At 43.3% G+C, this 12,736-nt stretch overlaps 1 protein-coding gene across 1 annotated transcript; it reads right to left on the bottom strand.

The window, feature by feature from the left end:
* Nucleotides 1-9,749: 9,749 nt before the first annotated feature.
* On the bottom strand, nt 9,750-11,757 carry LOC114638807 (cathepsin G-like). Its single transcript, XM_028787393.1, has 4 exons — nt 11,632-11,757; nt 11,287-11,366; nt 10,719-10,854; nt 9,750-9,899 (listed from the first exon to the last, which is right to left on the bottom strand). Exons 1-4 carry the CDS (start codon nt 11,755-11,757, stop codon nt 9,750-9,752), a joined length of 492 nt encoding a protein of 163 aa, XP_028643226.1.
* Nucleotides 11,758-12,736: the final 979 nt, after the last annotated feature.

The raw sequence follows: 12,736 nt of genomic DNA, 5'->3' as shown, positions 1-12,736 counted from the left end.
CTATCATGTGAATGCATCTGGTTCTGTGCTATCACAATTTTGACTGCTGATTTCTTGTATCTTGATAGTGGTATCACATTTCCCTTGAAGTTAAACTTTTGAGTCACTGGGACAGGGTCTTGGGCTAGCCTTCTGTCTCACACATGGCTCACAGTCCTATAACTCAGGGCTCCCTGGGAACCAATTCATACTGTCAGGCAGAAACAGTGTGAGCACCTCTCCTGCTCCCAGGATTTATGGCTGTTCTGTCTAAGGGCTGGGGAGTCTGTGCCTATGCTTGGACACCATGTTGGGTAGGAAGTTTTTTTGTTCGTGTGAGGATTTCACTGATAAATGTGTAACTGCCTTAGGACTTTGTGAGTAGAAAGAAGGGAAACACACAGGGATGACCTTTCAATGGGATAGTATATGCAGATCTACAGTGAGGTCTGGAAGGTAATTACAGAAGGTCGAGGAAAGATGCATGAGAGCAATGGGTGGAAATTTCTCATGTTTGATGGGAAAAAAATCACCAAGGTCCTCCCATGGAGCCCAAGGCCTTTATGTAGGATAAACTCAGACAAAGGCCCAGGCCATGCAAGCTCATTCTCCTTGTGTCTTAGATTACTCTCTATTTTCCTGCCCAGCCCTGTCTTGAGATAGTACCTCTGGGTCCCTGTCACCCACGAATTCTGTTTCTATGCTTAGATCACAGAAGAACAAGGGGATTCTGCTATGCTTCTGATAGCTACACTTGGAACCTCTCTTCCTGGGCTTGCAAAGCTGAAAGCCCAAGGGGAAAAGGAGTCCTTGGCAGTACTTTACCTGAACAGGGGATGGTGCTTTCCACCGTCTTTAGGCAGCATCTTATTCTATTAAAGATCTGGTCTTCTTGTAGTCTCAGAGTCTGTTTAAAATTTTTTTAAAAATCACCACTATTGCAAAAAGTAGAAAACACAAGTTTGATGATTATAGCTGTTTTTATTAGTAAAGCACACTGGCACAGTCTTCTACAGCTATCCAACAATATTCTCCTTGGATGTTTTTCATCTTTGTGGATGGAAATACTGACCATGTATGATAATGCTGCACCATTGGTTCTTCTGTCTGACTCTGTGTCTCTATGGATCTGTGGGAGACTTGCACAGACACCAGCATCCAGAGAAGGATGCTACCTCATGCTTCATACATGGTCATTACTTTATTGACCAACCAGACCTTAGTAGATAGTAGAGAAGCCCTATGAATATTCAAGACTATGGTGGGGCCTAGAAAATGAGGAGAGTGTAAAGATCAGAACAATAGCTGGGGAGGGGTTGGGGTGATGATTCAAAGCCTTAATTCATCCTTTGGTTCTGAACCCCTAGATTGAATCTTCCAGGAGGAGGTTGGCTCACATGGTCTCCTGAGTACTATAAGGCAGACTACAGGGATTGGGTTGCTACAACTTTGGATGTTTTGGAGGATAAACAAGAGAATCAATGATTTATTGTTGTTTGGTTTATTTTGGTTTTTTGTTTCTTTGTCTTTTATAAGTGGGAAATGTATGTCCACAGAAATGTATGTTCACTTAACTGAGAAAAGCCTAAACCCTTGCACAGACCTTTCATCTTGTCTCCAAGGAATCTTTGGTGCTTTCCAACTGCCACCAGCATGTTTGAGCTCTGTTCAAGCAAGCTCAGGAAAGTTATGCTGCATTTACCCTAAACTGTCATCTGGTGATGGGCTTTTAAGAAGTGCTGAAGCACCTCTACGATGGTGGAAGAAAGCTGCCTAAGATGGGAGACTCAGACCAGATGAGAAATAAGGCAGGATGAGGCCAAAGAGTCAGGGGTTCCCAAGCTTCTGGAAGTCCAGTCTCACTGGAAAACTCATGGAATCAGTAATGAAAGGGTGACCCTTCAATGGGGGTAGGTGGCTCCAAGTTAGTTCGAAAGTGTGGAGGGGCCTTCTGTTAGGTGGCATCTCTGTATGACTTCCACCCACTGCAGGCCTCTATGACCAGAGATTAAATACCTTTTGTATGAAGGAAGGTCTGGGAAGGAAAGCTCATTGGCTAAACCCTCAGAGTCCATCTAGATACCTCCTTAGAATGTAGGTTTCAATCAGGGAAAGGAGAAGAAATAAGTCAGTTTTATAGGAGACATCCTCTCCAGGTACATAGTAAAGCTGAGGAAGCACCATGAAAAATATTTAATTGGAGGAGCATTGGCTAAGAGTGCAGATGCAGACCAGGGATCAACTGTGTTCCTGTAGTCACTTAACAAGGTGCTGTGTGCTCATTTCCTTTCTGGGCCTTCCATTTTCATGAAGGTGCTTAGTGTCTGTTGGGGCCTTGCAGTTTGTTTATTTTTGTTTTGTTTTGCTTTTTGTTTGCTTTTTTTTGTAAGCCATGCATATTTTCATTAACTAAAAATGGAGTCAGCAATTGTTGTGTTCTTTACTGGAGAGGGCCACCTCTCCTGCTCTCAGTTTTCCTCAGTCACCTATGGTCCTCTTTGTAGGGTTTAGGCCTCCTGGGTTTTTCCTTGTCCAGTTTGGCATGTCCACTGGTGTCAGCCTTGTTCACTTTGCACATGGTTGGTCATATTGATGAGAATTTATGTTTACCTTCTACTGTTACTAGGAGACATAATCTCACATCAAACTCCCTGGTCTTCTGGCTCTTACAAACTTTTTGGCTCCTCTTCTGCAATCTTCCCTGAACCTTAGGTACAGGAGTGTTTCCTAGATGTATCTACTTGAACTCACCTCCACAACTCTCCATATTGATTGGTTGTGGTTTTCTCTAGGGGTCTCTGTTACAGAGCAAAGTTCCCTTGTTGAGGGGGGAAGACTACACTTGTCAATCTAGATTCATCCCTGGAGAAAGAAGTCTGGGTCCCAAAGGCTCTTATAACTTTGAAATGTGTTGAAGCAATGGTGATGGAATATATTGCTGAAAACTGTTTTAACCATGCTAGGAGACATGCCACCTAAATCTGAACTTTAGTCATTCTTCATTTGGATGAATTTCCTAGCCAGTCAAGACATTTATTGAACTTTTATTTTACTCAGATATTTCCATGAACTTTTGAAGTCACCCTTGCTGTGCCTCCTGGGCTTCACCCCAACTCATAATGTTCCACAGTACAAGTGACTGCACTCCTAATATAAGTCCCTGTATTCTTCTTTTTCTCCTCTTTTTTTTAGATTCCAGAACTGAGTAGTTCAAATGTGAGCATCACAGAAATAGATTTCTGAGGATAACAGGCCATTCAAATTCTACTGATAACTGAAGATGTGCGGGTGATAAGCAGCTCAGAGGCAGGATGTGAGACCACATGTTGGAGGGCACTGGGTGACCATACAAACAGATTTGGAAGTAAAATGAGTGTGAAAGGAAATTTTTCTAGTAGAGGAGTTTAGAAAAAGGAGTCTATAGAGGTCTTGTTGAGGCCTATATTGTCTGGGACTTACATCTGTGTATAAGCCTGTATCCTTAATTTTTTTTTAAGTGATGGTTTTACCTTAGTTAGGGTCTCATTGTTATAAAGGGACAATATGACCAAGGCAACTCTTATGAAGGCAAATTTTTTTAATTTAATTTTATTTTTTACTTATTCACTTTAGATCTTGCTCACTGCCTTCCTCCCAGTCACCCCCTTTCACAGTTCTTCCCACATCCTCCCTGCCTTTCTACTCTGAGTGGGTGGGCTCGCCCTGTGTATCCTCCTCCATCCTGGCATTTCAAGTCTCTGTGAGCAAGGAGAATCCTCTCACACTGAGGTCAGACAAGGCAGCCCAGCTAGTAGAACATATCCCACATACAGGCAACAGTTTTGGGGGTAGCCTCAGCTCCAGTTATGTGGGACCCACATGAAGTCCAAGCCGCACATCTGCTACATGAGAAGGGAGGCATAGGTCCAGCCTCTGTATGTTCTTTGGTTAGTGGTTCAGTCTCTGAGAGCCCCAAGTTTCCAGGTTAGTAGACTCTGTTCTTCTTCCTGTGGAGTTCCTTTTCCCTTCAGGACCACAGTTCTTTCTCCTATTCTTCCATAAAAGTCTCCAAGCTTTATCCACTGTTTGACTGTGGGTGTCTATATCTGTCTGAGTCAGCTTCTTGGTGGAGCCTCAAAGAGGACAGCCACAGTAAATACTTGTCTGCAAGTGTAACATAGTATCCTTATTAGTGTTAGGGATTGGTGCTTGCCCATGGGATTGGTCTCAAATTATGCTGTTTTTTCGTTGGAAAAACAAACATTTAATTGAAGCTGGTTAACAGTTTCAGAGGTTTAGTCCATTAACATCATGGTGGGAAGCATGGCAATATGCAGGCAGATGTGGATCTGGAGGAGCTGAGTGTTCTACATTTTGATGCAAAGGTAGCTAGGAGGAAACTAATTTCCACACTGGGTATACCTTGAACTTTTATATGGACCTCAAAGCCCACCTCTACAGTGAACACTTCCTCCAACAAGGCCTCATCTTCTCCAGCAATGCCACCACTCTTAATAGTGCCACTTCTTTTGGGCCAAGCACTCAAAGTTATGAATCTATGGAGATCATACCTATTCTAACGACCACCGTTTTCTTTCAGGAAATAATTTTACTCATGAAATTACTCATTTACACATGAGTGAAATACTTCACATTTAAGACTCATGGGCACACATAATTACTTATAGAGGGGTGAGGCTTTAGTATCTTTCTTCCTTTTGTCCTCTGGGGCCCTTCATAATTTGATCCCTGGGCCATGAGCATCAGGTAGGTTCTGTGAAATCCAGTCATCTTTCAAGTAGCCATTTTCTATGGCCATGTCAAATTATGCCAGAATATACAGCATACAGGTGCTATAGTGACAGTTGTAATATTTATACTAGACTTGAATATTCTTACTGCTGGTATCAGGAACAGCTTTACAGTTGGTTGCAGATTGCCTCTTAACCCAACAGGAATGACTGTGAAGTCACCCATATTCCAAGCGGACCTGAGCATCTGTTGCCATGGCAATTGTCATAAAATCTCAACATCCATTTGGTTTACTTCCTACCTTTACCTGTGAGCAGTTATATCACAGCCTAAATAAAAGGCAGACCTGCTTGACCTTTGCTCTTTCTTTTCTCTCTTTTGTCCTTTCATCTCCATCACTGACTTTTGCCCCCTTCCCCCACAATAAACTTCTCATCTGGAACTGTACTGGCCTGGTCTGGCCTATCCAGACACAAGCTGTGATTCTAACACAACACTTAGCTTTGTAGTGACTTTAATTTATTAAAATTTAAGGTATAGTTACATTACTTGTGCCTTTCCTTTTGCTCTCTCAACACTCTTAAATATTCCATTGCTTCCTCTCCAATTCATAGCCTGTTTTCTTTCTATTTGTTAAATATGTATTTTTTATTTATATATATGTGTATCATGTCTGTTGGAGGATGGGATTCAGCATAGGATCCCTGAAGCTGCAGTTACAGGCAGTTGTGAATTGCCTGAGATGGGTGCTAGGAACCAGTCTCGGGTTCTTTGGAGGATTAGTAAGCACTCTTAACCATGAAACCATTTCTGTACCCACAGAACCTCTTTTTTGAAAAAAATTATTACTGTTACTCACATATATATACATAACTATATGAATATAATGATCCACTGAGCTTGTTTAGTGATGCTTATGTGTATATGATTTCAGGGCTTGACACTTGGTATTGGACAACCAATCAGAGGCTCAGCTCTGAGGAAGACTATTTCTTCTGCTTTCAGCATTCTTTAGTTGCCTATAGCTTTTCCTTTGGGGTTGGAGCCTCTGAGATTCCCCTCTGGTGTTAGTGTATCTATTGGTAACTATTACTTGTTCAGCTCTTGTTTGGGCAGCTATATTATTGAGGCACCATGAGTGAAGCCTCTGTGTCATTTCTAGGAGGCTCAATCACACAGTCCATTTCCTGACTCTGTGGCTCTTACAATCTTTCTTCCCCCTCTTCTGAGATGTTCCCTGAGCCTTAGGTTCAGGAGTTGTATTGTAGGTGTATCCATTGGAGCTGGACATCCCATGATCTTTGCTCTCTGCATTTTGAACACTTGTGGTTTTTTGTAATGGTCTCTGTCTCTTAAAAATAAAAAAGCTTCTTTGATGAGGGAGAGGAGCTACCTTTATTTGTGGGCATAAGAATAAGTATTTAGAATGCAGTAAGGAATCAAGCTGGTTTAGTTAAGTGGTGGCAGTAGGTTCTCTAAAATTCATGATCTCACTAGCTCCAGGAACTGGTTAGGTTTCCAGTCCCAAGCATGCCTCTCTGCCTCCAGTTGAGCAGTTCCAAACATGCCTTTCTTCCTGTTGCACAGGCTTTAAATCTAATTAGAGAGCTGTTGGTTACTGCCAGGATATAAGTGCCACTAGTACATCTTAAGGGATATCTTGTTATGATGGTCATTGTTGTTTATAGATGTCACAGTTAGGAATATTGGTTGTTTCCCTCCATTGGTAGCTTGCAGAGGGCTTCCATTACGACTGTAGCTAGTCCTTAGGGAGGAAACTCTCAGGTTATAATCAGCCTAGAGTATTTGAGTCCTGTGTCCAAAAGGTATGGTGTCTTCAGCAACAGGGAATTACTTTCAAGATATAGGAGGCACCTAAGGGAAACAGAAATAACCTACATTTGTTTTAGAAGTTACTTGAACTACCATGACTAACTCAAAAGGAGGCTTCCCATGCCTAGTATCTGTGTTTTTATTAGAGAATATATGGCTTTTGGGGTGAGCATTGTCAGCTTAAGTGACATCACTTGGTATTATTTTCCCTCCTCCCTCTCTCTTCTTCTATATCGACCCTCTTCACTGCCCAGTAAAGTCCTCCTCTATTTTCATGTTTTCCTTTTGTTTTGTTTTGTTTTGGGTTTTCACTTAAGATTCATCACAAGGGGCTCTGAGCAAAGGGCACAAAACTCTGTGAGTTCAGATTGGATTACCCAATCAGCAGGTTAGTGAGCATTTGCCATTCTTCCCACTGCATCTCAAGAGCACAGCATTTTTAGACCGCTCTTACACAAAGGCTGGCTAGCATCATTATCATCATCATCATCATCATCATCATTATCCTATATTATTGATAGGCTGACAGCTATCAGCAGGGGGATTGTCTAAAGTAATGTTGAGCCTGGTGGATGACTGGATAGTATGTACCTTTGAACTTGGATACATGCCCAGGACCCTGCTTAGAATCCAGCTTAGAATCCTCTTAGCTGAGATAGAAAATAGACTAGCATCAGAGGAATATCCTGGCTGTCACCACTGTTACAACAGATGGTTAATAAAAATCTTTGAACTCTCACCAGGGAGATGTGAGAGACTCAGTGGGAACAGGTGCTGGTGTAGAGTGGTCTCCCAGTCCCTCAGGCTTTTCAGATCTTCTTGCTATATTGAGCACATGGATTTGGTCATGACAAGAGCGCAACATTGGACATCTGGCCCTTCAATCATGTTTTCCTTCAGAAGAGGATTCCCTCACAGCCTAGACCTACATCTGTTAGTGGGTTAGGACCCCAAGAGAGACTTTAAGTCCTGAGTGTGTGTGTGTATATGTGTGTGTGTGTGTGTGTGTGTGTGTGTGTGTGTGTGTGTGTAGTGGTATGCTAAAGAACATGGAAATACCAGGGAGAGTGATGATGTAGCTAGGGTCTGCAGGTTCTCATGGGAAACAGGCTTCAGGCCTGTATGGAGTTGTAGAAAACTTTCTAAACAGAAGTTTGGTCTGGAAGCTGCCTTAGAGGTGCTGACAGGAACAGGAAGATATGCAAAGAGATGGAGATTCCATTGTGTTTCTATATTATTGTGTCTCGGCCTGGGCTGTGTTCTGGGGTTCCAAGTAAATGTCACAGAACAAATGTGGTGTGGGGGACTTTTCTGCTGCTCTCTGCTCTTCTGACCTTACCCGAAAGAGTTGTCTCCATTTGCCAGTACAACCATTTAATAGTGAGACTGTCATCCCTAAGAAACTGCTGCAAGTAATCAATAATTCACATGGACATGCAGTTACTAGAGAATGACTGTGTGATGCTAGAGATAATCTATTAACTACAGTTTTGTTTACAATGGCCTCCACTGAGTGTTAAACAAATGGCCTTCTGACAGGAGTTACATGTAAAACAATGAACTTGGATGGATCCTTAGAGGAATTCATGAAAGCATTTCATATGTGCCCAGTTAGATTTGGTAAGACATCTGGTCATTAATTATTTCACTTAAGACTATAGAAACTGAAGAAGTTCAGATTGTAAACATCACAGGATCAGGTGTAATTAACATTTTGATGCTGAAAAACCTTTCCAGCTAATTCTGTGCAATTACTTTAAGATGTTTAAGTCTGATTTTAGTCTACGTGATTTCAGTGATCTTTTATTTAATTTAGACAACCACAGAGTAGTCTATAGGGCAAACACACCATTCTTTTAGTCAACATTTTTTCTGTAGTTTTACGGAACTTCAAAGCACTCAAAGTGTGAAGCAAATCTTCACCACTGGTCTGTGACTCAGTGTCTTGGTATAATCTGTGGTTTTAGACAGGAACTGCCATCTCTGTTGAACACTGCTTTGCTTCTAGTCTGATTTTGTGACTTATGTTCCTACTAACATTGGCATTAGCTTAATATTTCAATGTTCTATTTTTCCCCTTCTTCTAGTGCTTGTGTAGTTTAAGCTTTAGCATTTGTATGCATTTAAGGTTTAGTTCTGAGTGTGGTGTAAGGGATTGATTCACTATTTTTCACCATCTAAGTAATGATATACTTGTCCTAATACCATGTATTAAAAACTCGGTTTTTATCTTTTATTTTACCTTAAGGTTTATTCATATATTTATTTTATGTAAGAGTGCCTTATCCACCTGCAGTCCAGAAGAGGGCATCAGATCACACTATAAATGGTCATGAGCCACCATGTGGTTCCTGGGTATTAAACTCAGGACCTCAAGAAGAACAGCCAGTGCTCTTAACTGCTGAGCCATCTCTCCAGACCCAGAAGTTCATTATTTTCATGGGCTTGAGATTTGTCTTAAATAAGGATTTAATGGAATTTCAACTCTGACCTAGGATCAAGATTATCTGTCTGCATAGCTCAGCACTGAGTGGGAAGGTTTCAGGGAGAGAGTCTTGACCTGGGGAGAGAAGCTGATTCAGCGAGTGGGATAAGGTGACAAGGGGGATGCATGACTTAGGGGAAAAAAACTCTCATCTTGATCTCCATGCTGAGGAGGGTAGGCCACAGGGTTTGTTTGTTGTGGGGAATAAATCTCACTTTCTGGAGGAACGTTCACTGTATCTAGGTAGATGTCATTGGGTATCCCCCGGAAAAGGAATATTTATGCTCCTTCAGTATTGATACATGGAAACCTAATCCCTATCAGAAAGGAATTACATGAGAAGTGACAGCTACTGAACCCTTGTGAGTAGCAGTCCTGTTAGAGAGGCCCCATGGATTCCTCTTGTGTTTTCTACAATGTGAGAATGCAGGAAAGGATAGCTGTGATCTAGTGAGCAGCTTCTCATCAGACACTGGATGCTGATGCCTTGACTTTGAACTTCTCAGCCTCTGAAATGTGGTAAAATGAATGTCTGTTGTTTAGTATACCACTCTAATACCACTATGTGGTTCTTTGACATATGAGTTCAAACATATTAAGACAGCACTAAATAATATTTAATAAACAAAAATATACACTGTCCAGGAGACATTAATAAGGGCTATGGAAATCACCTGGAGCTGGTCTGTACCTGAGACAGGGAGTCAGCAGGTCCCTGATATCATGGGGCAAGATGCCTCATTGTTCTTTTGATCCAGGGCATGAAGCTCTGGATCTTGGTGAATACAGCTGGAGGGTTACCATTGTTGCTTCCATAGGAGATGATGCCCTGGGCCTCATTGCAACATACCAGAGGACCACCAGAATCCCCCTGTGGGCAGAGAAGGAAAAGAACATGAAGCTAGGCTTTCTGGATCTTGCTGCCCTATGATACAGGCTCCCAGAGAAAGGTATGTGTTGGAGGCTTCCTCCAGTTGCCTGTGTGTGGGCGATGGGCTTTTGATGGGCTTACAGGAAACAATTTGCTGTGTCTTTCAACTGCTAGGCTTCAGATCCTGTTAAAGTTGGCACCAGCAACTCCACCAAGGTACCTCCACCTTCCCCAGTAAGGTAAATTGTGAGTCTTCCTGTCATTCCTAAAGAGGAAAAAACCTTTCCACTTTGGTCTAGTCCCCAGGCTTGAAGGGGTGGAGACCTGTCCTGCTGTCCTCTGCCAGCCCTGAGCCCCTTGCCCCAAGAAAAATACTGGAGGCTGTTCTGAATCTTACCCTAAAGGCAGACTTCCTCTCCCTTGGGTTTCCCACAGATCTGAGTCTGGCTGGTATAGAATTGGAAGCAATTGGAGCAATTTTGGTCCATCTGGACTCTTAGCTGCACCTCCTGGAGTACATTTGTTCTCCTTCCCTGGCTCACCTGGCCCCAGCCAGCCACTGTGCACACATCCCCTGGCTGCAGTTTCCTGCTGGCCTGAGGCAGAGCCACTGGCTTCACTGCTCTACTCCTCCGGGCTCTGCTCCTCAGCTGTCAGGAGGGATGGAGGCATTCCAGCTCAGCTGCTGTCTCCCACCAGCACCCATTGATTCTTCCTCCCCATCACCCCTCTGGAATCCTGTTGAGGCATCCTCCTCAAAAGCCACACACCAGGAGTGAGCCAGTAAGCCTGGAGAACCAGAGGTCAGAAGGGGAGTACCTGCAGTAGCATGATGTCATTCCTAATGGTCTGTGGATTGTAATCAGGATGGCGGATGGCTCTGAGCACAGTGATGTGTTGCTGGGTCTTTTCTCGTCCATGGATGTTGTGGGTCCCTAGGGTAACACTTATGGAGCTGCAAAAGAAAGGTTGTGATAGAGGTAGGTATGATAACCAGGATCTTAGATCCAGCAGTTCAGGAGGGCAGATGAATATCCCAAGGGCAGAAAAATAAGCTGGAAGTGGGGGTGAGGGGAGGAAGTGCGAGGGCCTTAGGCCTGACCCCTGCCTGCTGATTCCCACAAACCCTGAAATGGGGAAAGCAGATTAAACATAAACAGTCTGAGTTCATAGTTAGCGCCCAGCCTGTGTCTTCCACTTTCTGTTTCTTTTTGGACCACAACCTCCTTTTCTCTTTATGGGCACTTGCTTCTTACCTCACTCCTCCTGGCCCCATCTTGCTTCCAGAGTTTCATTATCATTCTACTCAATTGTAATTGCATACTTTCAGGCTCTGTGGAGGGAATTTGGGGACACTGACTTCCTGGGATACTCCTGAGTTTCTCACCTTCCCAAGCAATGACCTGCTGTTAGGACAAAGTCTTCTTGCACCAGAAACCCTCCACAAGCACTCAGCCCTTCTGGACTCTGGATCAGAAGAAATGCAATGTAAGGGTATGAAGTTGGTTTGGCTTCTCAGCGTCCAATAATCTTTCCTGCAAAGAGACATCTGCCACTCACCTGTGTACTTGGAAACTTGCTGACAGTACCAGGTGGGCAGCTTCAGAAATGCTGGAAGTAGGGTAAGGAGGTGATACAAAAAGCTTTGTGGGACATCAGACACAGGGAGAAGATGCCAAGACTCCACAGGAGTTACTCCTAGCTTGGAGGAAGACTCATCTCCTTCCCAGACCTTCTCCAAATGGAGAACTATGCTTTGTTCCACATGAGGCTGACTCAGGCTATTGAGGCAAGATGCTTTCCCAAAGTATGAGCTTTCTCTGTTCTCTAGTACTTCTTTCTTCGGAGAGCAACCCATGGCCCCGAGTCTACCTTCTAAAATCATGGAATTAAATATGGGCAACTGAATAAATTTATGTTTTTACGTAACTTTACTTTGTATCTTCTTTCTCTTTTTAAAGGTTATCTTCTTTCTCTTTTTAAAGGTTAATTTGCCTCAAACAAGCTGTACCAAGTGGAGCGTGTTGAGGATCTGTCTAGGGAGCTGAGAACTTCACCTTTTGACTTGGCACAGCTGTGCCAGCAAGTCCCTCCCTGGGGACTGGGACCCAGGAGCAGGAATCTTCAGGGAAACTCAAGGGAAGGTGATTTAGGTTGCACTGCTGAAGTACTTCTTGCTAATGTCATGAGCATGGGAGACGGGGAAAGACAAAGTCCAGGACCAGGGCAGAGCATGAGGCTGTGAGAACAGCCTGTCAGGTCAGACAGGAAGGCAGGGGCTGCCCAAGACATGCAGCTCTCCAGGAACAGAGGGTTATAGAAGCGCTGAGAGCCCTTACTTTGTTTTCTGTTAGGAATTTGGTCACAGAGAGGTGAAACGTAACTAATACAGTGTGTTTGTGTTTGTGTGTGTGTGTGTGTGTCTATGTGTGTGCTTGTGTGTTTGTGTGTGTGTGTGGTGTATGTGTCTGTCTATATGTTGTGTGTGTGTGTTTGTGTGTGTGTGTGTATGTGTGTGTGTGCATGTATCTCTGTGTGTGCTTCTGTGTTTGTGTTCTGTCAATAAAACTGCTATTTACAGAAAAACAGATAACTGAAGAGACAGTGTTAAGGTTGGTAAAGGGTGCTTGATACAAAACCACAATGACCAGAATTCAACTCTAGCACACACCATGTAGCAAGCTGGGTGCTCCCTGTGGGCTTTGACCCCAGCTTTTCCAATGTAGGAGACAGAGTTTGATGGCTTCCATGCTAATAGAGAAGACAGAAGCTTACAGTTCAGGGAGAGACTCTTCTGGAAAGGAATAGGTGGAGACTAATGGGGACACTCTGTGCCC

The sequence above is a fragment of the Grammomys surdaster genome, unplaced genomic scaffold, assembly GCF_004785775.1.
Source record: "Grammomys surdaster isolate TR1022 unplaced genomic scaffold, NIH_TR_1.0 125630, whole genome shotgun sequence".
Taxonomy (NCBI): domain Eukaryota; kingdom Metazoa; phylum Chordata; class Mammalia; order Rodentia; family Muridae; genus Grammomys; species Grammomys surdaster.
Note: the sequence above shows the minus strand (reverse complement) of the source record. Positions and strands in the feature narration are given on the sequence as shown.

What these genes read in the sequence shown, in the direction of transcription:
- LOC114638807 (XM_028787393.1), bottom strand. Translation starts at nt 11,757, where the DNA reads ATGGGTTGCTCTCCGAAGAAAGAAGTACTAGAGAACAGAGAAAGCTCA. An exon ending in GCAGGTCATTGCTTGGGAAG is followed by an intron (nt 10,855 to 11,286) that starts GTGAGAAACTCA and finishes TTTCTTTTGCAG; the next exon opens with CTCCATAAGTGTTACCCTAG. An exon ending in ATGACATCATGCTACTGCAG is followed by an intron (nt 9,900 to 10,718) that starts GTACTCCCCTTC and finishes CTCTGCCCACAG; the next exon opens with GGGGATTCTGGTGGTCCTCT.